At 38.6% G+C, this 24,615-nt stretch overlaps 2 protein-coding genes and 1 long non-coding RNA gene across 11 annotated transcripts in view; 1 reads left to right on the top strand and 2 right to left on the bottom strand.

Annotated features, from left to right (window-relative positions):
- Positions 1-12,329, bottom strand: part of iqsec2b (IQ motif and Sec7 domain ArfGEF 2b) — a 60,073-nt gene extending 47,744 nt beyond the window's left edge. For 3 of the 5 annotated variants that reach the window (XM_046871697.1, XM_046871699.1, XM_046871700.1), the window contains exon 1: positions 10,667-12,329. In XM_046871697.1, the coding sequence (XP_046727653.1) occupies positions 10,667-11,112 (446 nt within the window). In that variant the 5' untranslated portion in view covers positions 11,113-12,329. The remainder of the gene's footprint in view (positions 1-10,666) is intronic. The other 2 variants (XM_046871696.1, XM_046871695.1) reach the window with 2 other exon arrangements.
- On the top strand, positions 12,103-12,715 carry LOC124400103. Its single transcript, XR_006928321.1, has 2 exons — positions 12,103-12,244; positions 12,323-12,715. It is a non-coding gene; the product is annotated as an uncharacterized LOC124400103 (long non-coding RNA).
- A 2,966-nt stretch (positions 12,716-15,681) lies between these two features.
- The window catches only part of LOC124400100 (membrane-associated guanylate kinase, WW and PDZ domain-containing protein 2), a 59,906-nt gene continuing 50,972 nt past the window's right edge, over positions 15,682-24,615 (bottom strand). For 3 of the 5 annotated variants that reach the window (XM_046871702.1, XM_046871701.1, XM_046871703.1), the window contains exons 13-17: positions 22,339-22,539; positions 21,953-22,020; positions 21,710-21,856; positions 19,443-19,581; positions 15,682-17,380 (exon numbers count right to left, since the gene is read on the bottom strand). In XM_046871702.1, coding sequence (XP_046727658.1) covers positions 16,584-17,380; positions 19,443-19,581; positions 21,710-21,856; positions 21,953-22,020; positions 22,339-22,539 — 1,352 coding nt within the window. In that variant the 3' untranslated portion in view covers positions 15,682-16,583. Of the gene's footprint in view, positions 17,381-17,897; positions 18,002-19,442; positions 19,582-21,709; positions 21,857-21,952; positions 22,021-22,338; positions 22,540-24,615 lie in introns of all 5 variants that reach the window. The other 2 variants (XM_046871704.1, XM_046871705.1) reach the window with 2 other exon arrangements.

Below are 24,615 nucleotides of genomic sequence, written 5' to 3'. Positions count from 1 at the left end.
TAAATCTAGTTGTCCACATGCACTCCCCAACCAAATACCAAGAATAGCAGGGAGTGGGAGGAAGAGAAAGGAGGGACAGTGTTAAAAATAGAAGAGCCACGCGTTAGCAGAGAGCATATAGTGAAAATGCTGACAATTAAAGCTTGCCCAGGTGAAGGTGCTGAAAATAATTTTGTAAGCTCCTCTAATGCCTGGACCACACTAGAGGATAATCAGGCTGATTTTAAAGCCAAGTACCCCCTGACGACAATCAGAATAGGTTTCCAGATGTTAGGATGTTCTTCAAATATCATCTTTTGAGATTATATTGCTGGGTGTGCAAATTAGTCTTAATCTCTTTAATATACATTGATTGTGACTAGCACAGGTATGCATGATTAAAATAGCTTGACGGCCTGTAGTGTTTTGTGGGAAAATGCAATATCAAAATGACATCATGTGTAAAAGGCAACCAATAACAGCCATGCTGAGTAGTTGCCCTGCGTTTTTATGTAGAGCTGAAGTCAGATGCTAGTTCTGAGAGATGGGAACAATGACTGAAACTGATTTCTGAGCTCCTTTGTGCATGGATGTGATTCAAAACTTACATGCATGTTATTATATTAGTGGTATCTTATATACTTAACATTGATTCAAATTATATAGAGTGCTATTTCACTTAAACCAAATACATGAATCTTCACCAAGATCAGGCTTGTTTGGTAAAGGATGTCACCGTTTGAGGTTTGACTCCGCACATATTCCTTCTGAATTCATCAATCTGGGATCTATGATCAAAGACAAAAATGGTTTTGTTGGAAAAACATGCAAAGTTAAACAATAAAAGAAGCCATTCATCTGTTATAATCTTACTGTACGAATTAGCAAAAGATATTTACCAAGAGATGAAATTCAAATGATTTTATGAAATTCAAATGAAAGTTACAACTAAGCCTTCATCTAGTTTTTCCAGCAGGCATTTGATGAAAAACATAAATCCAAACTTACACAAAATGGTTCAAAAATAGTTCACAGAGTGAAGTTTTTTAGCATGAACACTGATAACACAAGGTGAGCAAAAGATGAGAGCCTACAAAAGTGTTCCCTGAAGGACTTGGTATATGATTCTGTGCTCTGTAAAGGTAGCCTGAGGTCAAAATTGAATGCATATCGAATGTAGCTCAGTCACGAGGGGCTGACACAAAGCAAAGTATACAGTAGTAATTAACACTACTGTGCCTCACTAATTTATGTCTAAGCCTCAGTAATTAAACATTCCCATCCTCTGTCATTGTGTATGTGCCTTACTGTGTGCAGGTGAATCTATAGTGTGGCAGTCATAAGAAGTTTATGCAGTATAGGATGAAGGCTGGTCTGTACTTCTGTGGTGAAATGGATTTGTGTATTTGTGTTGCCATGCTGAGAAGGATTTTATGGGTAAACGTAGCATGCAGAGTCTCACTGATGGGATGATATGCAGTCCTCCAGAATTCTAACAGTGTGATGTGCGTATCTATGGTGCTATGCAGAAACCAGACTTCAGATGAATGCTGATAATTCGTTGCAGGGAGGTGTGTCTGTGTGCATACCAGAAAAAACACGAAAGGTTGTGAACCCTGTTGTAAACCACAGGATTTATCAAGGATTTCAGGTTAATAATGCCAGAAACATTCTTTAACTTGATAGCAAATCAGGTATTTGATGCAGTGCTATAATGAATATGATTTACTATGGTGCAATGCACCTCTAAGCTGGAAGTATGGTTGGCTTTTGAGCTGTTGCTATTGATTATTTTAGAAATCGCGTATTCCACTATTATTTAAACGATTTATAGAGTAATCGGATAAGAAGCACTTTTTCTTTATTAAAGAGCAATACTAAATATACAAGAGAAAATAAGACAGGTCTCTGATGAGCAATGAACAAGTAACTTGTTTACTTTTTAGAAAAATTAAATTTCTATTGCTGAAATTGCAAACAAGAACATCTATAAAAACTAAACCCATTTAGTTCACTTAATTTCCATATTATATCAAAATGTAAATACAAATATATACATATACAAATCATTAATAAAAATTACATTTAAGATTACTCTAAGAAAAAACAAACAATCAAAAAAAAAACTAAATGCACTGTATAGTGTTTTCTTTATGTTTTAGTTTAAATTGATCCCAAACTTTGAAAACTTCTTTTTTCTTGGTCTGAATCCTATGGAAGCCTGTTTCTGCCACTTAAAAAAGTTTGCCTAATTCTGACATTTTCTCTCGAAATTCTGACTTTATTTATCATAAACATCCCATCCATTTCTGGTGCATCTGGTGCATCCTCTGCTTCATCTGTATTTGTTCTGTCTCCTCCAGAGCTGATTGTTAGACAGAGTTCTCGCCAGGAATCTGATGCTTAGTTTGATACCATGAGATTCTATTGATTGTATCCCACTTCATTGTCGCTGTGTAAAGCTTTCTTATCAATCTTCTTCTCACTTCTCACCATTTTCTCTCTGTTCCTTCATTTTTTATTTTGCAAAGTTTTCTGTGTTTTCCTGTCCAAAGCACTCTAGAGTTTAGCGGCTGGAGCGACAGTAATAATGGTCCGTGGGAAACGCAGTGCTCCATGTGCAGTTAAATGGACTAAACGAAGCATTGAGGCAAAATAATTTCCTTGATGTATTTTTGTAATTAAGTTACTCTAGGAATCGTTACAGCCCTAGTTGGCATTACTCTTTCCAAATCCTCGAGCCTGTGGCAATACACAAATCAGCTATGTACACAACCGGCGTGTATTCTGTCTTCAGACTCCAAATCTCGTAGCTGAAATGTTGGTGATTTGCTGAATTTTTGTCAAGGAAGGACACACTAATTTAGAAACTTATCATGTACTCATTAGTATCTTCATTAATGCACTAGACTACATTCAGCAGTTTTTTCCTCCTTAACTATCCAGTTTGAGCAAGTTTGTTCCCAATTTAGTCTCAGATTCCAGTTGTTAGCTGACCTAATGTTAAACCAAATGTTGTTTTCTGCTTTTTTAGCACAGCCACCTCAAGGTTGCGCATTCATAGATCACGCTTTTCTGCTAACCAGATTAAAAGAGTGCTTATTTGCCAGTTAAAACCAGGTTGGTCATTCACTACTGACCTCTCTTATCAACAACGCATTTCCGCCCACAGAACAACTGCTCATTGGATTGATTTGGATAAACTCTATAATCTCTTGTGTGCAAGAATTTCCAGAGATCCGCTGATTCTGAAATACTCAAACATGCCTATCTGCCAACAACAACCACGCCAGGTTAAAGGCACTGAGATTGCAATTTTCTTCAATCTGATGTTTGGTGAGAACATCAGCTGAAGTTCTTGACCATTATCTGCATGATTTTATGCACTGGTCTGCTACGTGATTGGCTGAATGGGTAATTGTATGAACGAGCAGAGGTACATGTGTTCATAAATTGCTTGTGAGTGTACATAGTGCATATAACGATATAGCAAAATTCTATTGCTAACGAGCACTTTTCAGCCTATACACAACACTTGTGCCAACAGTGTGAGGCTTTTGGAGAATATGTAAAATACCTGTTACCAATAGTAGAAAATTGCAAACATGTCAAAGATTAGGTTTAAGTGCACAGTGATAAAGAGAGAGAGAGAGAGAGAGCGAGAGCGAGAGAGAGAGAGAGCGAGAGAGAGAGAGAGAGAGAGAGAGAAAGAGAGAGAGAGATAGATAGATAGAGAGAGAGAGAGAGAGAGAGAGAGAGAGAGAGCGAGCACGAAGAGTCTTAAAGGTGCTGCATCTCTCATTACAATGAACAGCTCTCAGGTCCAGATTAATGAATTGTGTGGATCTGCTCAAAAGAGAAAGACATGAGTAATATAAATGGCTGTGCTGCCTTTAGTTTAGAAACGCTGAGCAGACTGCTACACATATATGACTATTTGACCAATACAGGTTCAGTTGGAGCCTACACCAATGTGGACTAATTTCAAAATAGGTCATTTAATCGTAAACAATATTAAAATTCAAACTGTTCGCTTACTTATTAATGCTTTCCATCTGAAATGTCAAGACATTGTTAGTCATAACAAAGAAGCTATATTGCTGTTTTCACTATGTAATTTTTTACTTATCTGCAGTAGTTTCCTTCAAACCCATCATTTATAGGACTGTTTTCTACTGTAAGATGGAAGAGGAAAAGTGTGAGGGGATAATGTGTGCGCACCACTGTGACCTTTCCCATACAAGTCTTTTGAGTAAAATTTTAGATGTAGTTGGGTTGAAATTTTTTTTTATAGAACCTGGTAAACACAACTGTTCTACTGAACAGTGCTGGACAAGAGCAAGTGTAAAACAGCTCTGAGCAAGCTGCTACACTATATAATAAATGACTCTATTTTATATACAGATGTATGGAAAGTTAAAACTAAATTGTAGGTAGTTGAAAGGCTGCCACTGCCAATTCTTGTCATAGGAGACATGAAAGAAGAGAAATGAAAAGCAAAAGTGTCCTAAAAGTACAAAATACAAATCAAAGACCAAAAGGCAAAAATCGAAAGAACAAAGTCAAAATCATACACAGACCACAGTGATACTGAAATAACTCTTTCAGCCTCAAATTGATGCTTCATATTGGCCAGAAAGCACCCAAGCAATGCAAAAGAAAAGACTGAGGTTTATTGGAACATTTCTATACAGAAGTAAAAAAAATTTACAACAGGATCAATCAATTGATTGTACTTGGAAGCTGGTGTAATTACCAGCTGAAGATTCTGCCAGATGTAGTAATTTTGACAACCACTGACTGCTAGCTGGGTTTTTGCACACAAGCCATTAACTCTGTACTTTTAAAACCACTTTATCCAGAATATATGCAGTACTGTGCAAGACACATTTATACTGCATTAGAGTGTGTGTAGAAAAAAAAGATAGTTTAAACTTAATACTAAACTAAATTCTGTGGCCCATATTGTGTATATAGACAACACATTTGAACATTCATTAGTTTTCATGACACCTTCAATTCTTCAAATATAGAATTGACTAGCTGGAACATAATGCAGGAGACAGTGACATAGAGAAGAGAGAAATAGCTAGAGAGAGAGAGAGAGAGAGAGAGAGAGAGAGAGAGAGAGAGAGAGAGAGATAAAGAGAGAGAAAGCCTGCTGAGGAGCCTGTGTCATCTGTAGCATTTAAAAGCTAAACGCAGGTCAATAATTAGCGCTGTCAGTATTACCATGACCTTCTGCTGATGAGCTAAGTGAAGGAGAGTGCTACTAAGAAAGAAAAAAACACATGAGACACAGACAGTGACAAGGAATAAAGAGAGAACAGAAAGGACGACGAGATGGAAGTCAAGGCAGGAAAGGAAAAAGCCTAAAACAAAGCTGGAATAGTAAACGTGGGGGTGGAAAAGAGAGAGACCTCTTCTCAGCATGCACCATTCTAAAAGTGAAACGGTGGGACACAGGCTGATTCTCCATCTGTTATCAGCAGTGTCAGAGAGAAAGGAGGGAGAGAATGAGTTCAGGTGGAGAAATTGACTGTAATACAAGACAGATGGCAGGGATGAAAGACAAAGAGTAAGGGAAAGCAAAGACAACCGAGTTTTACACAAAAAATTAAAATGCGATTGAAATTCACTCGTATGCCGTTAATTACATTTGTTACATTTTCATTCACATCATCTGGGAGCAAATCATTAATTTCATGCATATAAGAGCAAAAAGAAGTTAGAGGAATGCAGCTTGCTGCAAGGCAAGCAAAGAAGATGGTCCTAAAATATCATTGCTCCACTAGACACAAAGATACTTGTCTATGCAATGACTCGTCCCAATTTTTTTTCTATAATTATAAGATTTATATATACTTTCATTAATGCAAGTGCTGTTATGTTATATAAGAGGTTTCTTATTTCTCTTCTGCAATACCATGTAATGATTACAGACATATAAATAAATGCACACATAAACAGGTCTGTGATCTATTGAACCAGCTCCACAGCATTTGACACCTACATAAAGAACTATAATGTGTTACTTTCTAATGACTAACTAGCCTCGTGGGAGTACAGGGAATAAAGGAGGGGGTGAACACGTGTAACAGTGTATGTGTAATAAGTGTGACGCACAGAGGTGTGAATGAATATTAATCATAATTTTACATAGTTATCTTTTAACCTAAAAGGGATGATACACTGTATGTAGTAAGGCAGCATTTCAATTCCACGTAAAAAAATAAATAAATAAATAACCATGAGAATAAAGTCGCAGCAATGCGAGAATAAAGTCGAAATATTTTGAGAATAAAGTAGAAACTATGAATAAAGTTATAATTTTTTTTTTTTAAATCACAGAATTGAGAGAAAAGTTTAGCTGTGTTGCATAAAATAGATGTGGAAAATTTGGTTAAATCCTGCTTTTGGTTAGGAATTAGCAATAAGGATATTGCGAGTTATAAGTAGTAATTAGTAATCAATAATTACAGACACTGCAGCGGTTATGTTGGAAAAAAAGAGACTTTGAGAAAATTGCCTCCTTTATGCAGTCTGAATGATATCGATGGTTACACCGGCGTGCTTTTCGAAGGGGATATGTTGTCGCTCAAGAGACTACGAGGATGTTGATCAAAGAAATCAACCATGAACGATGCTTGACGTCACCAAAACTTTAGCCGGGGTCTGGGTTTAAAATATTACAACTTTATTCTTGTATTGCTACGAATTTGGATTTATTAATCTTAGATTTCTTTATTTTTTTTATGTGGCATTAAAACGTTTTCATAGTAGTGTTTATCATAAGGGTCTGATAAATATTACAAGATTGAGTTTCTTATTAAAAGAATTTGTTCAATTAAGCGATAGAACACATTTCTAATAAATAAATAAACGAATAAAGTAAGTTATGATTAAGTTTATAGCAGTGGCTTTCCTGCTATTTTGACCCTCACAGATTCTGTAGCAGATCCTCATTGGCAATTTATGTGCGCTATATGAACTAAAATATTGGGACACTTGGCCATTCCAGCCATATGTAATTTCCCCCAAACTGTTACCATAAATATAAATATACCACAATACAATACATATACATACATGTACTATAGTGCTAAAGACATCTATCATGAAGGACTAAATGAAACTTTCAGAAATTTCATGTCTAATTAATGAAAAAATAAGAGAATGTCATAATGTTTCCGAAAGATCAGAAAGAAATTTACAGTATTCAGTGATCCTCAACTTTAAGTTAAATAAGTGGTTTATTTGTTTTAGAATCTTTAGTATTAATTATTAATTATTTTTGTTACATGCCACTACAAAGACGTGAAATAATTTCTTCACACATCCCAGTGATGTTGGGAAGTTAGGGTCAGATGACAGCTTGGCAATACTGAAGCTTAAACCCCCCACCTAAACCGCTAACCCAGAGCTTGCACTAATACTTCCCTGGACACACCCTAGAAGTGACATCAGTCCATCACAGGGCAGCATATATAAATGTTGGCAACTGATCCTAACCGATCCACATACTGCCATGGATTGGGAGGTGAGGGGTATGTTATCATATTTTAAACTCTATCTGTTCAAATTTCTATTATCTCTAACGTGTTTAACAAGTGAAAAATCACTGACAAATTACAGTCTGAATATACCAATTTGCCAAAAATGAAATTTGTTGATTTTTTAAGTACAGTCAAACCCACTTATCTCGACCTCAGTTAAATCGCCAACCCTATTAAGTCGACGTTTTTAAAGTGAAACCGCCAAATTCTCGCTTTGTCTTAGCGTTTTTTAATCGGTTATGTTTATTTTTTTATGTCGCCGAACCCTAATATCTCGAGCACAAGGGGGGGCAAATTTGCCACTTAACGTCGGTTATGTCATGAATTTCCTTGCCACGCCCCGTTTAGCGGCGACATTCCCCGAAGCACCCTGCTTCTTCTCCTGTGAGCTCCTCGCAGTCACACACACCTGACTCTCATTCACTTACTCGTCCCATCTCCTATTTAAGCCCCTCACCTCCATACACTTGCGGTCCGTTATTGTTTGTGCATGATCGTATGTGTTGGTTCATGGCGGTCTGTGTAATCGCGTATACGTATCCCGCTATGTACCCTTCTTCTTGGACTCCACATTCTCTCAACGGCACCCCAGATTACCCCGATCCTGCTGTTTTCCATGCTCACGCTGTCTGCACCACGTTTATCCGTTGCTGCCCAGCGCTGCGCTTTCCATAGCGCGGATCCGTGGATTCTCTACATGAACTGTCTCTGCTTTCACAGAACTTCGTGGACCGTGCTCCCGGAGCGCACCACTGGATAATACTGCTTTGCTACAAGTATTGGTGGATTATCTCCTGAGTATTCTCAATAAACTTTGTTTGCGTTTATTTCGGCTTCCGCCTTCTTATCCGCATTAAAGGTTATCTCAATCCGCATGACCAATCAAACAAATCACGGCAACGCTGTTGTGTAAAAAACTCCAAAAACACGTGCATGCACATTCTTATTCAATAACGCACATTTCAAGCACGGTAATATATTGCCGCCATATTGTTTTCATTTGTCTCGATCATCTGTTATCTCGACGCTTTTTGGCGTCCTCTAGGCCGGCGACATAACCGGATTCCACTGTAAAACTGTGTGTAATTATTTGTTAAATTTTGTAAATGTGTGGATGAAAACTAAAAGTAAAAAAAGTTGCATATTTAAAGTCTGGCTCTGCAGTCTAGCAGGTCTCAACAATGTCAAAAGGTTTGAGATGGCTAATCAAATGAAAAACGGGCTTTACAGAAGCGGGAGAAACTTTAAACCAGGGTTTTAAGAGATGCAAACATTCAAGAGATTCTTGTAACATAAAGCATCATTATGAATGTGACAAGACATGAAACATTAATAGAGATATTTTTAGCACATTATATACAGTATATAAGATTAAAAATGTATGAAAGCATATTGTAAATAGGTTTATTGAACATGGTTACCTGATATCCTTTCAGTAAATTTACCTGTCTAAGAAATTGACATATTTTGACATATTGACATCGCTTATATAGTCTTCTAGTAGAAAGAATGATAAAAGATTAAAATGTTTGATGTAAAATTCGAACTAAAACATAGCGGGTAATATACCCTGGGATGTTATTTAAATCATCACTATATACATTGATTAGACATAACATTATGACATTATAACATTATGAGCGGTGAGGTGAATTAAACTGATTATCTTTTCATCATGGCACCTGATAGTTGGTGGGATATATTAAGCAGAAAGTAAACATTTTGTCCTCAAAGTTGATGTGTTAGAGGCCGGAAAAATGGGCAAGCATAAAGATTTGAGTGAGTTTGACAGGGGACAAATTGTGATGGCTAGACGACTGTGTCAGAGCATCTTAAAACTGCAGCTCTTGTGGGATGTTCCTGATCTGCAGTGTTTCGTATCTATCAAAAGTGGTCCAAGAAAGGAACAGGGGTGAACCGACGACAAGGCTCATTGATGCATGCAGGGAGCGTAGGCAGGCAAGCTTAGTCTAATCCAACAGACGAGCTATTGTAGCTCAAGTTGCTGAAGAAGTTAATGCTGTAAACTGCTCTACGGGTCAGGACTGTTTTGGCAGCAAAATGGGGACCAACACAATATTAGGCAGGTGGTCATGATGTTATGCCTGATCGTTATAGTTTAATCCCCACAATGTTACAGTGAGGTTACAGCCTTGTTTCCGCAGTCAAAATCTTCGGAGCGAGATCTCTTTGTCCAGCTGACTTACAGACACTGTAAAAGTGGGAGAGTGAACCATGGTGAAGAATCAAGAAAGTCTTGAGAGGAAACTATGGGGCTGAGCTGCAGCTGGCTGCAATAAGAGAGCAAACATAATTATATGAGCTGAGAGGGATTCTTACTTTAGCAAGCAGGAAGACATGCTGAGGCTCACTCTCTGTAGTGGTTCCTTTCATTAGGACATATTTCACCCAATGACACAGGAAAGCATTGGCAAACAACTTAACCTTTCAGTGATTAAGACAAAACCTAATTTATTTTGTTTCCAATTCATGGAAACATCTGCAAGGGGATGGAAATTATTTATCAAGATTAAAGCATTCATGCCGTTGGACAAAAACAGCCAATGTCAGTTATTTTTTATATTGCTCAGGCACAGGAATACACATTAATTACAGTAATACACTCTCTTAACACATTATATATAGAAATACCATACATAATTTATAAGCACTTCTTTCAGACACACATACATTTGTCTTTTATTCCTTATAAGGATTTCCCATTGAAATCATGTAGCTAATGTAGCGCTAATCCACGATGTGCTACACCTAAATCTAACCCTAATTTTACAGCAGAAGCCAAACATTCAGGAGCTTTTTTTATTTGGTACCCACCAAGAAAAAAAAAACCATGCCTAACACATACATATACATATATACACACACACACACACACACACACACACATGCCTCACGACCCTTTACAACAAATCAGCATGCTCGTTTAGCACTCCCACACAGCAAAGGCAGATACTCTTAAATTATAACAGCAGCCCACACAGTGGCAAGCTATACATCGAAGAAAAGCATATCCAACAAAAGTGAAATTCAAGCCTCCAAAAACCCCATTAGCCATCAATATGCAGTGGATGGGGGGGCTAATACAACATGATGCAACGTGAGCTACTTACTGCCTTTGTAAAGTAGATGTGCTGTTGGTTCCAATGCTGTCGTTCCTCTCCAGCCTCCCCCTCTCCTTCTCCACAGGAGCCGAACCACATGAAAGGCCTCGGCTCAGCCTCGTGTGGGTCCTCCGAGCGGGGCCAGGAACTGTAGATGAAGGTACGTTACTGTTGCTGTTTTGGTGGACACTGTTGGCATTGTGGTTTGTCAAAGACGATGGTCCACTGGACTTGGAGTTCTGTTCATGATTGTGGTTTTGTGTGGAGCTGTCAGCTCCCGGTTTCTTGTCCAAACGGAGGTCCTTGTTCTCCTGGTTTACCCGGTCAAGCTGTGTCTCAAGTTCTTCAATGCGCCGCCGTTGCGTCTCCAGCAGCTTCGCCTGGTTCTCAATGATATTATTGAGCTCCAGGAGGTACTCCACAGCCCGGCTAGGGCTGTCTGGGTTTGACTCCATGGCCCAGGCCTTGGGGGCAGCGGCAAAATCAGTCCTGAAAAGTGTGATTTTCAACCCCCCCCACTGAATAAGTCAAGTGGGGGGGTTCGAACAAATATTGGATAATCAATGAAAAACTGTAACTATGACTGTTCAACTAAAGTGACTACAGTTACAGTCCGGGTCATCGTCCATGTTGATGCCCTAAGGCATACTGAAGACCAATACTGGAGCAATAGCAATGGGAGAAATCTTCATCAGTGTAGCTGCGAAGAGTTATTAACAGTTTTTACATCTCAGATGTGCATCATGCAGCTGCTTGTACTGAAAAATGCCCTAAGAAAAGTATGCATGGGGTTAATACAAAAAACTAAAGGGCTTTCTTTGCCCTCTTCAGCACTTAAATCCATTAAAGAAGAAGTGAGGAGAGAAAGGAAATGCTCAGATACTGACTTAGAGATCGGTAAAAAGTCAGTCCACCATTTTGCTGGACTGAGCACAAACTCCCACACACTGAGCTTCTGGAGGAGGCCATAAACAAGAACAAGAATGTGTATCTGAATAGTCTTTGAGGCTTAAATATATAAAAAAAACTTTATCTTATGATTTATTATCTTGAAACCGGATGCAAATTCATATGAAGAAGAAGAAAGTGTAAAAACAAGTCGTTCTACACTGACGTAAAAACAAAACGAAGATTTATATACATATGTATTTTGTATTGTATCCTATTAAGATGGATACTTAGGAAAGGAAAAAGTAATATAAAATATACTATATGAAAGAATAATATGATATTTTCCGTGTTTTTTACTTACAGAGCTTCATTCCTCTTTCTCCTTCTCCTCACCCCATGTTTTCTGGTCCGAGGCTGCGTGTGCGGCACGCGCGCCGACCGTTAGATTTTTTTAAATATAATTATTATTCCAATCCAGCGCGCGCTTCCCGCCCTTTTCCCCCCTCTCAGGTAACTCGCGGTAAGATCCCGCAGCTGGCACGCGCGGGCTCATGCGCGCGCATGTTCAGTCCTTTCCCTCAGGCTGCCGCGCCGTTAAAACCACTTCTTTTCTTCTTTTTCAACAGAAATTTGTCATAAAAACAAAAGTGAAGAAATGACAAAAAATATGCGTCGAAACGACCGAAGGTTCAGGCGGTGAGTCGTCAAATTGGTAAATCAGTATCCATTTGGTCATTTCTTTTTCTCCAGTCACTCACTTTTACTCATTCGCAGGTCTTGCTCGTGTGTTGTGTGGATTTTTTTGTTGCAAAATCGACCGACCGACACGCAGTGTTACACAACACACACTCAATTACTGCGGAGAAGGAAAGACGCGAAGGGAGAAAAAGAAAAGAAGAAAGAAACCCTTCTACGACGCTACACAACGCGGCTCCTCGGCGTCACGAATGGTATGGCAGCCTCGCAGGTGCGTCTCCTACCTACGCGCGCTCCTGTTGGTCGAGCCGTGCGTCTGCAGTGCTGGTGAAGTGGTGGAGGAACATCATCACACACACACACACACACACACACACACACAAACGCTGTGTTACACACTTTCACACAGTTTTAATTAAACACCCAAAAGTCTCTTAGATGCTCAAATAAAGAAAGTCACGCTGAAATATATTCCAGTCCCAAGCGTCCATCCTGTTCTGTGATGGATAAGGGAGCTCTTTCCTTTCAATCTCTCTTTCTCTCTGCCTTCCGCCTTCTCCATCAATTACCTAAGTGTTTTAAAAAACCTCTGCCTTCCTTCTCTCTCTCTCTCTCTCTCTCTCTCTCTCTCTAAAAAGAAAAATCCACCATATTTTTGACGTTTAGTGATTCTGGTGTTGTTTGTTGGTTGCTGGTGTGTTCTTGTCATTCCTTAAAGAAACCAGTTGTGTGCTGTATCCAGGTTACAGGGAAATGCTGTTATTCGGGATATAATGGTAAAAATGTTATTTATTCACTATATTACCAGCATATTTAGACACATCACTGCCTTCACTTTGGGCTAGAAGACTCAAACCTGTTCCAGCATGATTTTCCTGTTCCAGCACAAAGCCAGCTTCATGAAGATTTTCTACACATGGGTTGGAGTGAAAGATCCCAAATGGACTGCTATAGACCTCTGACCTCAACCCTGAACAACTTTGGTATGAATTGGAGCGCTGAGTGCACCCCAGGTCTTTTCACCCTACATCAGTACCTGGTTTTTGAATGCCCTTGTAGCTGTATGAGCAAATCTTTACAAGCACACCCCAAAATCTAGTGGAACATCTTCTCAGAAGACTGGAGGTTATTATAACAGCAAACGGGGATTAAATGTGAAACGGGATGTTCAAAAAGTACATATCAATCTTATGTTTAGGTGTCCACAAACCTTTGACCATAAAGTGTATAAGATATCAGTGAAGATTCCTTTAAACTAAAGAGCCACAGCTGCTTGTGTCACTCACTATTTCCTCAGTGATCATGTTAATATCATGTTTTTTCATCCGACTGATTAGATTACGGTGAGGTTTAACCAATAAATTCTTTAAAAACCAAATCGAATAATAATTATAACAATTAACAATTTTTACATTCGATTATATAATAAATGAAACAATACATTTTTGCCCATTTGAACTGATTTATAACAGACATTTTTTTGTTCAAATATAAAAACTGATTCTTACTCCTGTCCTACATCCAGTTCAGTTTAATAAGCATAGAGAAAAGATCTGTAAGCTCAACAGCTTTTACAGTTTATGAGTGTACAGTATATGTACAAGTGTGGCATAGTCAGATTTATGGTCATGCGCATGAAGTACTTTGCTTCCATCTGGTGTTCAAATTTGCAGGTTGCCATTTAAAACAAGTGTTTTAATGGAATATTTTGTTCTTGTTTAGTCTGGATTTCATTCCAGTTAATAAAACTAATGTTTGCCAAGACCAGGGTACAATGTGAAAAGCTTAAAGAAAAGTCCTTGTCTATTATAGTAGATACATGAATCTTTATTACTTGAATATAATTTATATTAATACAATTAGGATTTTGGTTACATCTGTATATAACATAGTCAAAAAAGAAATATAATAATATATATGTTATATTCATGTTGATAATAAACTGTACACCCGTTAGATATTTTTATATATATATATATTATATATATATATATATATATATATATATATATATATATATATATATATATATAGTTACAATACATACATGGCCATAGACATTATATATATTATATTTATTTATATAGTAAAAGAAAGCAAAGGATCTTTCTTAAATGTAAAGCTGCATCTGGCACTGGCTCGTATCCTTTTTCCTATGATAGGGTTATGAATGCTCTTACTTTACAGGACACACAGCACACACTGAGACTGATACTTAGCCCAGACCTGCTGGGTATGTAGAAACTATACGGTTATACGAACGCTTTAAAATGGTGACATCATACTGGTTACTAGTATACGTTTGGCATCTGGCACTCTAGTATTATTAAGTACAAAAGTATTAGTTCTTTTCTAAATCTACTTGCATCTCATACCTCTGGAGAAAAAAAACATTTAATATGTCCATCTGAGTATTTCTCCTGAGGTATAGGAAAGAACACTAAGTAGTTAACAATTCATCTACACGGGTTTAGGGCTGAATAGCAGCATAACACATGTATTCATGTCCATTGCCCTTATTTGATCGTTTTTTTTTTTGACATGACAAGTTAAAGACACAAAACACAGAAAAATGTCCCCCTCATAACCTTGACAACCACTTTCAAGAGAGACTTTTCACAGTTTGCAAACAGAGGCTTGTGATTCCAGCTACAAAGATTTTCTGTAGTCTTTGGTAAAACAGGAATGATCAATAAAACAAACTGTTAAAATTAGTCCATGAGGTGCATATCCGTCCAGTGCAGAATGTCAAAAGAAGGAGGAAGGAGATGGGGACCAATGTCTTGAATGTGTTGTGTTGGAACACAGAGGGCACTTTCAATTACTGTTGCATGATCTCCGAGTATGAGATTAAAATGTGTAGTGACACTCAGTGGCTGCTGGCTATTTCTGTTCCTCCTTAAATCCTTCACTTCGCTGCTGCATAGTGTAATTTCAATTTTTAACAATGGACGTTGTAGGACAATGTGACTTTCACAGGCAATAGAAAATGTCGGTCATGTGGTTATTGCCAGAGGCAATGGCTTATCGTTCATCAAGCATTCATATTCTAGGCTCAAACCGAGGTCAGTGAGGTCATATGGACTATTGTCAAGTGACAAGAAGATGTTTAAATGAGCCACAAAATAATAAGGTTCACCTAGAAAGCATAAAGCCTTCGAAGCATAATAGCATGTAGTAAACACCCCATATTAACATGCTATGTTGTTAATACACAGTAGTATGTTCACAGACCAAATCTTGTATTCCGTATTTGAGGGAGAATTCCCGAGGCAAAAACAATGCAAGGAAAAATTTTAGATTTGTGGCTCTTCCGTATTCCGACAAGCTGCTTTTTTTTGTCTTATTAGCTTCAAGAGAAAGAAAAGATTGGCTGTTGAGGGAACGAATATTCATAGCTGCTAAATGATGGAAAAAAAGTTTGCGGATGCTGAATGTAGCCGTAGATGGTTGCGCGTGGCAGGTTGTTTATTAATAAAAAAAAATTCGAAATCGTTGGGAATGCTGTGGTATAAGAGGAATAAAACACTTTGGGTCATGCTGTTATAGGAAAGTAATCAGCTTCTGAAACTGATGGTAAATCCTGATATTTGTCTGTCACACCCTGTCACCTGTTTCCTCCAGCATCACAATGAAAAAATGATTTATATACATACATATTATTTATAATGAGAAATGTTTAGTATACATAATCTTTTTTGCATGTAAAAATTTTGGCTTGAGGCATTTTATTGCTTCTTGTTTGCCCCTAATTCTGAGACAAAACTATATCCTTATTCAACCAGTCTTTCTTTCTAAAATAACAATCTTGTATATACAATTATAGAGCGGAAAGAAAATAGCAAAATTGGCCAAGAGCTAAGAGGACAAGTAGCACACAACAAACAGAACAGAAAAAAGGCACAAAGTATGCCAAAAACATGAGGACAGAAAACCTCCCTCAAGCTTTTTACTGAGTTTTTTACTTATATTCTTCCTTTTTAACAATTATTAGTAAGGACCACTCTATGGCTGTATTCTCCGAAAGTATACAGAAATACCCTGAACAATAATATCCTATTTAAATCTTTTCAATATTTCACTTAGCCGACCTGATTATATTACGTGGCAAAAATTACATCAATTCAGCACTATGTCAGGTGATGGAATTCTCTCTCACTGCTTGCTCCTGTGCTCTACCTGTAAGTCCATTTCTGTCATACTCACTACAGAGCAGACTGGATTTAAGCCAGGGACCTGGTGCTCTGGTGCTTGTGGCTCCTGAACTATACCTTCCATAGGCAGACACTTACATTAGACTGGCAGCTTGAACACTAGCATTCAACAGCCCCATTTTAGATTATGGCTTTGTGAATTGGAGTTCACGGGGCATGAGAAAAGAGAATGGGGACTGTGGGTCAGTGAGGTGGTTAAACTGCATCTTTTCTTGCCCTGGCAAACACATGCCAACATAAGTTTGAATGTCATCTTCACACTGCTGTGTGGTCTGACTCACCAAAACTTTTGGCAGTACTTGCTCTGTCTTACTTTTCAACTTTCCTTCTATCTCCTGACCATTTCTCCTCACCCTGCTCTGTCCACCTTCCAAATTTCCCCAAGAGCTCACCTTCTCCTCACTGTTCTCTCGCAAAAACAGATTGTTTTCCCCTTCTCCTAACTCCTTGGTGTGCAACTCTGTGACCTGCTGATTACGAATGGGCATGTCCATTTTTTTGCTGTCTTGCTGGTCCTCCTCTCCTTGAATCTCATCCTCTGTCTCATATTTTGACTGTCTCGTTCTCTCCTCACTTTTACTCCTTCCCAATGCCTTTTTTCTTCTCTCTCTCTGCCTATGGCGTCCTCTTGTCACTGGTTCAGTGATATCCTCTCCATCGCTGTTTCCTATTAGGATGCTTCTGGGTAAACTGTGGGACCTTTGTCTCCTTCTCCTATCTTTTGACCTGTGACCTGTGACGTGTGTTTGTTTGGGGCTCTCCTCCCAGCCTTGGATTTCTGTCCTTCCTCTCTGGCCGCTGGTCCTGCCTGTCCTTGGAGGGCTGGACGTATAATGCACATGGCGGTAATGTTGATTCACTGCAGCCAGATGCGGCTGCAGGGCTGAGGACAGGGAGGAGACGGCTGCTCTGTGATCATGGCCTAGAGAAAGGGAAAGATTTAAAGATACAATTAAGATAATTATGATTGTCTAAGCAGTGTCACACTGGGTTTAATAGCTGACAACTTCAAACAGACAAGCACATGCAAATACAACATTTATATGTACATACATGCAGGTGAGGTGTGTCTTCTCGTTGCTCTTATAGATAATGTATGCACCTGTTCTAAGTTTATCTTTTATCTTGTTTGCCTTTACATGCAGTCATGTCAATTTAATATCCATTATTTTACAAAATTAAAATAAAAACAATAACATTTAAAAAATAAATGGGTTTAATGGTATTATGCTATACTAAATTGCATACTGGTTTATTATTTTGGTTTCCATACAGGCTGCTCTACTCAAAAACACTAGTATTAGTTACATTATCATTAGACAGCACAGGTTTCCAGACTCAAAATGCTCAATAGACGATTTTCAAACGTGGTTAAAGAGCCCCAATACAATATAAAACAGACAGAAAGGTAGAGAAAACAGGAAAATGGGAGAACTAACAGGAACGACTACCAACCGCGTGTTCTCGGTCCGCCCAATCACATAGAAACAAGGCTCGCCCAGTTTTGAGTTGGTCATACAGAGAGAAAGACTGGAAAGCTCCACTGAGAGACAAACAGAGAAAGAAAAGGGAGAGAGGGAATAATGTAGAGAAAAAGAGCAGAGGTTGACAAACATTTTAAATAAAAAAGAATGTTAGAGGATAGTGAAAAGGAGACAGAAGATCCAAGAGATACAAAACAGTGGAAGGCAAGAAATTACATTTCTCAGGAATAGAAAGTAAGAACAGGAAAAGAATTAAGAATTGTTAAATAAAAATTAATAAAAGTGTATATATGTACAGTATCTCACAAAAGTCAGTACTCCCATCACATTTCAGCAACCATTTTAATATATCTTCTCAAGGGACAATACTATAAAAGTGAAACTTGGATAGATTTTTGAGTAGTTGATGTGCAGCCTGTATAGCAGTGTGGATTTACTGCCCTCAAAAAATAACTCAACATACAGCCATTATTGTCTAAATAACAGGCAACAAAAGTGAGTGAACCCTAAGTGAACATGTAAAAAAAAGTGTCAATTTTTTTGTGAGAGCACGATTGTTCTCTAGCACTGCTTTAATCCTCCTGGGTGTGGAATTCACCAGAGCTGCACAGGTTGTTCCTGGGATCCTCTTCCACTCCCCCAATAATAACTCCCCAGTACCAGCAGCACTCATGCAGCCCCAGACCATGAAGCTACCACCAACATGCTTGGCTGTAGGCAAGACACAATTTTCTTGCCAAAAGAAAGTTGTTGCCACACATGCTGGACACCACCTGAGCCAAACAAGTTTATCTTACTCTCATCAGACTACATGACATGGTTCCAGTAATTCAAACTCTTGGACAGGTTGTCTTGAGTAAACTGTAAGGGCTTTCTTGTGAGTGAGCTTCAGAAGAAGCTTCCTTCTGGGATGTCGGCTATGTAAACCGACTTGTTGGAGTGTGTGGCGTATGGTCTGAGCACTGACAAGCAGACCTCTAAAGCAATGCTGGCAGCACTCAGGCATCTGTTTTTTGAAGCAGCTTCTGCACCTGACGCACAGCACCAGGACTCAACGTTATTGATCAACCTCTGTATGACCCTGGCCACTGCATTGTAACGAAGCTATCTTTGTGGAGAGCAACAATTCTAATTCTTAAATCCTAAATGAGATGTGAGGGGTGTACAAACGTTTGTGAGATATTGTATATCAAAGCAAAAAAAGTAAAACAAAAGAGTGTAAAAAGAAAGAGAGGGAAAATGTTCTAGATCTATTCAAGAAGAAAGAAAAAGAGCAGTCTATATACCCAGAATTGTCAGCTTTAGATCATTACAGCAAAACAGCATTGGCATTTATGTCCAGCAATGTCTGCCAGTATCATCCTCTCACATTCATCACACACTCTGCTCAAATCATCCTTCAAAACAAGCACTGGATCCCCTAAGATACAGAGTCTTTTAAAGAAACTCATTGCTCATATTGATATAAGCATTCAGCATGTCTCATCCAGGAAAACTTACCATAGTCAGGAACATATCCATTGCCTTTTTTCAGGACAAGATGGATCTTATTGCCTGCAGTCCTGATCTGCTCCACGGCCTGACTGTGGCTCATACCTGCTGTGCTGTTCCCATTGATCTCCACTAACTGGTCACTCACCTGCAACAGGTATAGTAAACAAGTTTGACCTGTAATTATGCACCAAAGCTTCAGTAACATACACACTATTATTTCAGCAGAAAAATTAAATAAACGATTGGTTGGTTTGACAGTAACAATGTGTTAACTGATCATGTTTATTTTTATCATCTTTGATGTCTTTAAAACTGGAGTCCACTTGGGTCAAAGTCAATCAATATAAATATTATTTACAAGTAAATACACCAGTGTGTACAGTATAAATCCCAAAATTCACAGTACATGTGAGCCTGAAAACTAAGCCATGCAGTTCAAGAAACTCTCCTTGGAGCTTTACAATGAAACTGTGTCATAGATCTGTGCAAAAGTGTAAACCCACTTCTAAAGCTCTCTGGAGTACAGTCTGCCTTGTAAAATGAAATGTGTGTGGAAAAAATGGACCTCTGTACAGGGCTAGAAGGGCCACTCAAACAGAACTTCTCCTAAAATTGAAGGAACCTGCTTGAAGGACAGCCATCAAAGAAATTACCCATTAATTGCTTATTTTTGGCAAAGTGGCTAGAAAAAAAGTCACTCTAAGTGAAATGCATATGGCAGACACTTATGGTAATTTAAGAGCATATGTGAAGAAGATTCTCTGGTTTAGTTAGACAAAATAAAACTCAGAGCTTTGCCTAGCAAAACCATGTATCACTCATCACCTGGCTAAAGCCATCTCTATAATGAAGCACAGTGTGCTTCTCAGTAGCATAATGGGGCAAACTCTTTAGAATTGAGAGAAGGATGAATACAGCCAACTACAGAGAGAACTTTAAAGAAATCTGTCTTCAGAATGGACACAACCTGAAGGTGAAGGTATGCCTTTTAGCACAAAAATGAACCAAATCATACAGGTAAGACAATGGTGAAGTGGATTAAGGACAACTGTATAAATTTGTTTAAGTGGCCTGCATAAAGCCTAGACTTGAACCCTGTAGAGCATCCATGGTAAGACCAGAAGATGGACATTTCCCCATACAATTTGTTTAAGTTTAAGAGGATCTAACATGAAGAATGGAAGAAACTGCACAAATCCAAACCAGCAAAACTAATTCTAAAACTAATAATTCTTCTAAAATACTAATCAAAGAGTCTGACTACTTTTTGAGTTGTTGTAGATTGTAACTTATATGTAGATAAATGGGAAATATACATTCAATAAATGTAAAAATATATAATATACAGTGCATCTGGAAAGTTTTCACAGGGCTTCATGTTATAGCCTTATTCAAAAATTGATTAAATTCATGATTTTCCTTTCAATTCTACAATATTTGCAAATAAAATGGCACCAATTACAGCCTTTGACTTGGCACACCTATTTTAGGCCAGCTTCTCTTATTCTTCTTTGCAGAACCTCTCAAGCTCCATCAGATAGGATGGGGAGCTGTTTAAGTCTGGGCTCTGGCTGGGCCACTCAAAGACATTTACAAAGTCAACAAAGTCCCATAGGCACTCCTTTGTTATCTTGGCTGTGTGTGTAGAGTTATTGTCCTGTTGGAAGATGAACCATCACCCCAGTCTGAGCTCCAGAGTGCTCTGGAGCAGGTTTTCATTAAGGATGTCATTGTACATTTCTGCATTTATTGTTCCCTCAATCCTGACTAGTCTCCCAGTTACTGCTGCTAAATAACACCCCACAGCATGATGCTGCCACCACCATGCTTCACTGTAGAGTGGTATTGGCCAGGTGATAAGCAGTGCCTGGTTTCCTCCAGACATGACACTTGGCATTCAGGCCAAAGAGTTTAATCTTTGTTTCTGAGAGGCTGCTGATTGGTGTATTGCTGCAGAGATAACTGTTCTTCTGGCAGGTTCTTCTCTCTCTACAGAGAAACATTGGCGCTCCTTCAGAGTGACCATTGGGTCTGACTAAGATGAGGATGATGGAGGCCACTGTGCCCATTGGGACCTTTTTTCTGTACCCTTCCCCAGATCTGTGCTTCAATACAATCCTGTCTCAGACGTCTAAAGACAATTCCTGGAACTTCATGGCTTGGTTTGTGCTCTATATCTGAATACTATTACAAATGCAATGTAGCAAATTTTCAAATTATTACTGCAATCATTTGGTCATTCGCTGTACATGCAAATGTGCACACCCACTAACCTGCATCTTCTGGCTAATCGAGGCTGGTCCTCCTTCCATCAGACCCAGAACATAAAGATCCATGTTGTATTCACTACCTCCTCTGAGACTAAACCCAAAACCAGTGGGGCCTCTCTCAAGCTCCACACTGTAGTACCGTGATGAGTCCTGGGATGGGTGGCAGAGAACAGATATATGGGGCTGCTTTCACGTAGTCATACACTTACATACCTGAAAGCCTAAACGAGTAATATTTTGCCTAACCTTGGATTTGGACCTGTGAGGCTTTTTGCTTCTGTGATGGGGATCGCTGTCTGAGTGCTCAGAGGAATCTAAGGAAGACATGAAGGCGGGTGTGAGAGGAGTGGCACGAACAGCCAATCAGATAGAAGGAATGTGGAGCGAAGGTATAATGGGACTTTGGCACAGCAGTTAAGGTGACACTTTATCACAGTAGTCTGTAGATTACAGAGGTTATACGCATTGATATTAGAGGAATCTGTGCAAGAATGGCCACCCTTTTCCCACACAATCCCCCCAACCAGCTATACAACACAATATCTTTAAGGTACTACAAAAGTACATCATTGTAGAACAAAACCATAAACGTAGAGCCAATTATAATGTCATTCAAAAAAACAGCAACTCACGAGCGCTGGATCTTGGAACTACGGTCAGACGCAATGAGTTGCCCGCTCTGCGCAGAATCTGTGCCAGCTCCCTGTGGGGCAGGTTGACCACACTTCGTCCCTCTACTGACTCCAACCGATCCCCAGGCCGAATCAGGCCACTTCGTGCTGCAGGACTGCCACGACGCACTGTCACAAACCGGTGAGGCAGCAGAGAGGCCGCTGGTGAGACAAAGTAAAATTCTTTATTCCATTGTTCGGACATTTTTTATGATCTGTAGATTAATATCAAACCTATAACAATTATGAAATGGTCAAGCCTTCACTGGTTAAAAGGAATAGTTTAGGTGATGCAGAACTCTGCTAGCAAATTGCAAGGTCTTAGTATGTTCCGAAAACTGATACTGGAGATTCAAAATTGTCAAATTGAACAATCCCACTAATGTTTACTGTCCCAGTAAATGAATCATTTCTGGGAGTTTATTTCTACCACGATCACCTTTAGTTTGCTCTTTAGGTATATAACTCTATAGTCGGATGATGTTATATACAGCATATTGTGACTGACACAATACAAATATAATGGAATTTAATTAGAGATGGGTAAAATGGCAGGACCCACTGCAGATACTCCAGAAGTCCAGAATAAAAATAGATGCTGAACAGACAATATAAGGGATGAAACAACCAGTGGTATAGAGAAAATTGGAAAGCATTCGAAGGGGATGCAGAGCCAATTTGTGAGTGCAATTATTCATCTGATGGGCCAAAAATGTTCTCACTCAGTTTGCAGCATTTCTCATAATCGGACTGAGAATGACTCTGCAACAGTAGCACGTTGTCATCAATAGTTGTGGCAAGTATAAAGGTTATCAAGATTCGTTAATTAATGCTTTTATATTCTAATTAAAAATAAATTAAATTATAGCTATAAATGCTGCAGATGACACCTGGTGCCCATGGTTAGAAAGTTTCCAATCATTACCAGACCAAATAGGAAGAAAAGAAAGAAACCAGCAGTTACTCTAAAAGAGTTGTTTTACAAATTGCAACAACAGCAGTTAAACGGAGGGCAATAGGCAATGAACTGCATCACAAGCTTCTCTGCTCCTATATCCCACACAAAACTCCTCTGCTCAAACGAAGCAAATCTAATTACATTTGGTCAAATCAGAACTCTTTCAGAGCAATACATTTTGAACAGGCATAATAAATAGATAACTCTTTGGCAATAATTCAATAATTCATTAGGGGCTTTGTGATATATAACTGCTTCTCTGCTAACAGTGCTGTGGCATTACACATCACTGAGGGAAACGTAAATGAAGAGATCTAATTGGATACATTAGATGAGAATATACTAACTAGCTAAAAAACTGAATTTGGGGACAAATCATTGTCTCGTTTCAACGAGACAATGATCCTAAACATACAGCCATAATAAACTAATAATGCTTTGCAAGGCTTAGACAATCTATTCCCATTCCACTGAAATATTATGGAGGGTTTAGATCTGACTCAATATTATCAGTTTGGCAACAAAAGACTTCAGAACAATATAAAAATACCAAAATATATCCCCTAATGATTCTGCTGTTGGTCTACATTAGAGTTAGAAAGAGAGACGATCTATGCAGCACTGCTTTAATAGCTTGTGCTAGTGCTGACTAATTTTCTGCAATGCAGGTTTCAACTGTCTATTGTTTTGTTGTTTTTTAGTTTTTAAAACAGCAACAGAACTTAAAGTTTTAAAGTAGTAATAATGTAAACACACACTGTCCTGTGCAAAAGTCAAATCACATAAGAAAATTTAAATGTACCATAGCATCCTTCTGGACCAAACGCTTTTTATAAAATACAACAAAAGCAACATTGGAAACGGCCAGACTTTTAAATTGTGAATATTCAAAAGTACACCATGCGTGGCCTCTTTTAATAGGAACACCTGTACAAATGCTTATTCATGCAATTAGCCAGTCTGCCAATGTAGCAGGTTTCCAATTTTGTCAGCCAAGAACACTAATCTAAGACTGCAGTGGATACAGGAACACAAAAACAGGCAACTCATCTGCTTTCTCGCCTTCTCCTTTTTTTCCCTTTGTTTCTTTCCCTCTCACCTGTCCGTTCTTATTTTATCCTTTCTCACGGTTCTCCCTCTGTTTTGTATCACTGTCACATCTTTCACCTTGCTCTGTTTTTTCGCTCCCTCACTTTTTTAGTATGCACAGCATCTCTGTGGGCCCGAGACCGGAATATTACATAAGCCACCGAACATGGTAAACAGTGTGTGCATACGAA

The sequence above is a fragment of the Silurus meridionalis genome, chromosome 17 (assembly GCF_014805685.1).
Source record: "Silurus meridionalis isolate SWU-2019-XX chromosome 17, ASM1480568v1, whole genome shotgun sequence".
NCBI classification, from domain to species: Eukaryota; Metazoa; Chordata; class Actinopteri; order Siluriformes; family Siluridae; genus Silurus; species Silurus meridionalis.
This window is presented reverse-complemented; position numbering and strand designations above follow the sequence as displayed.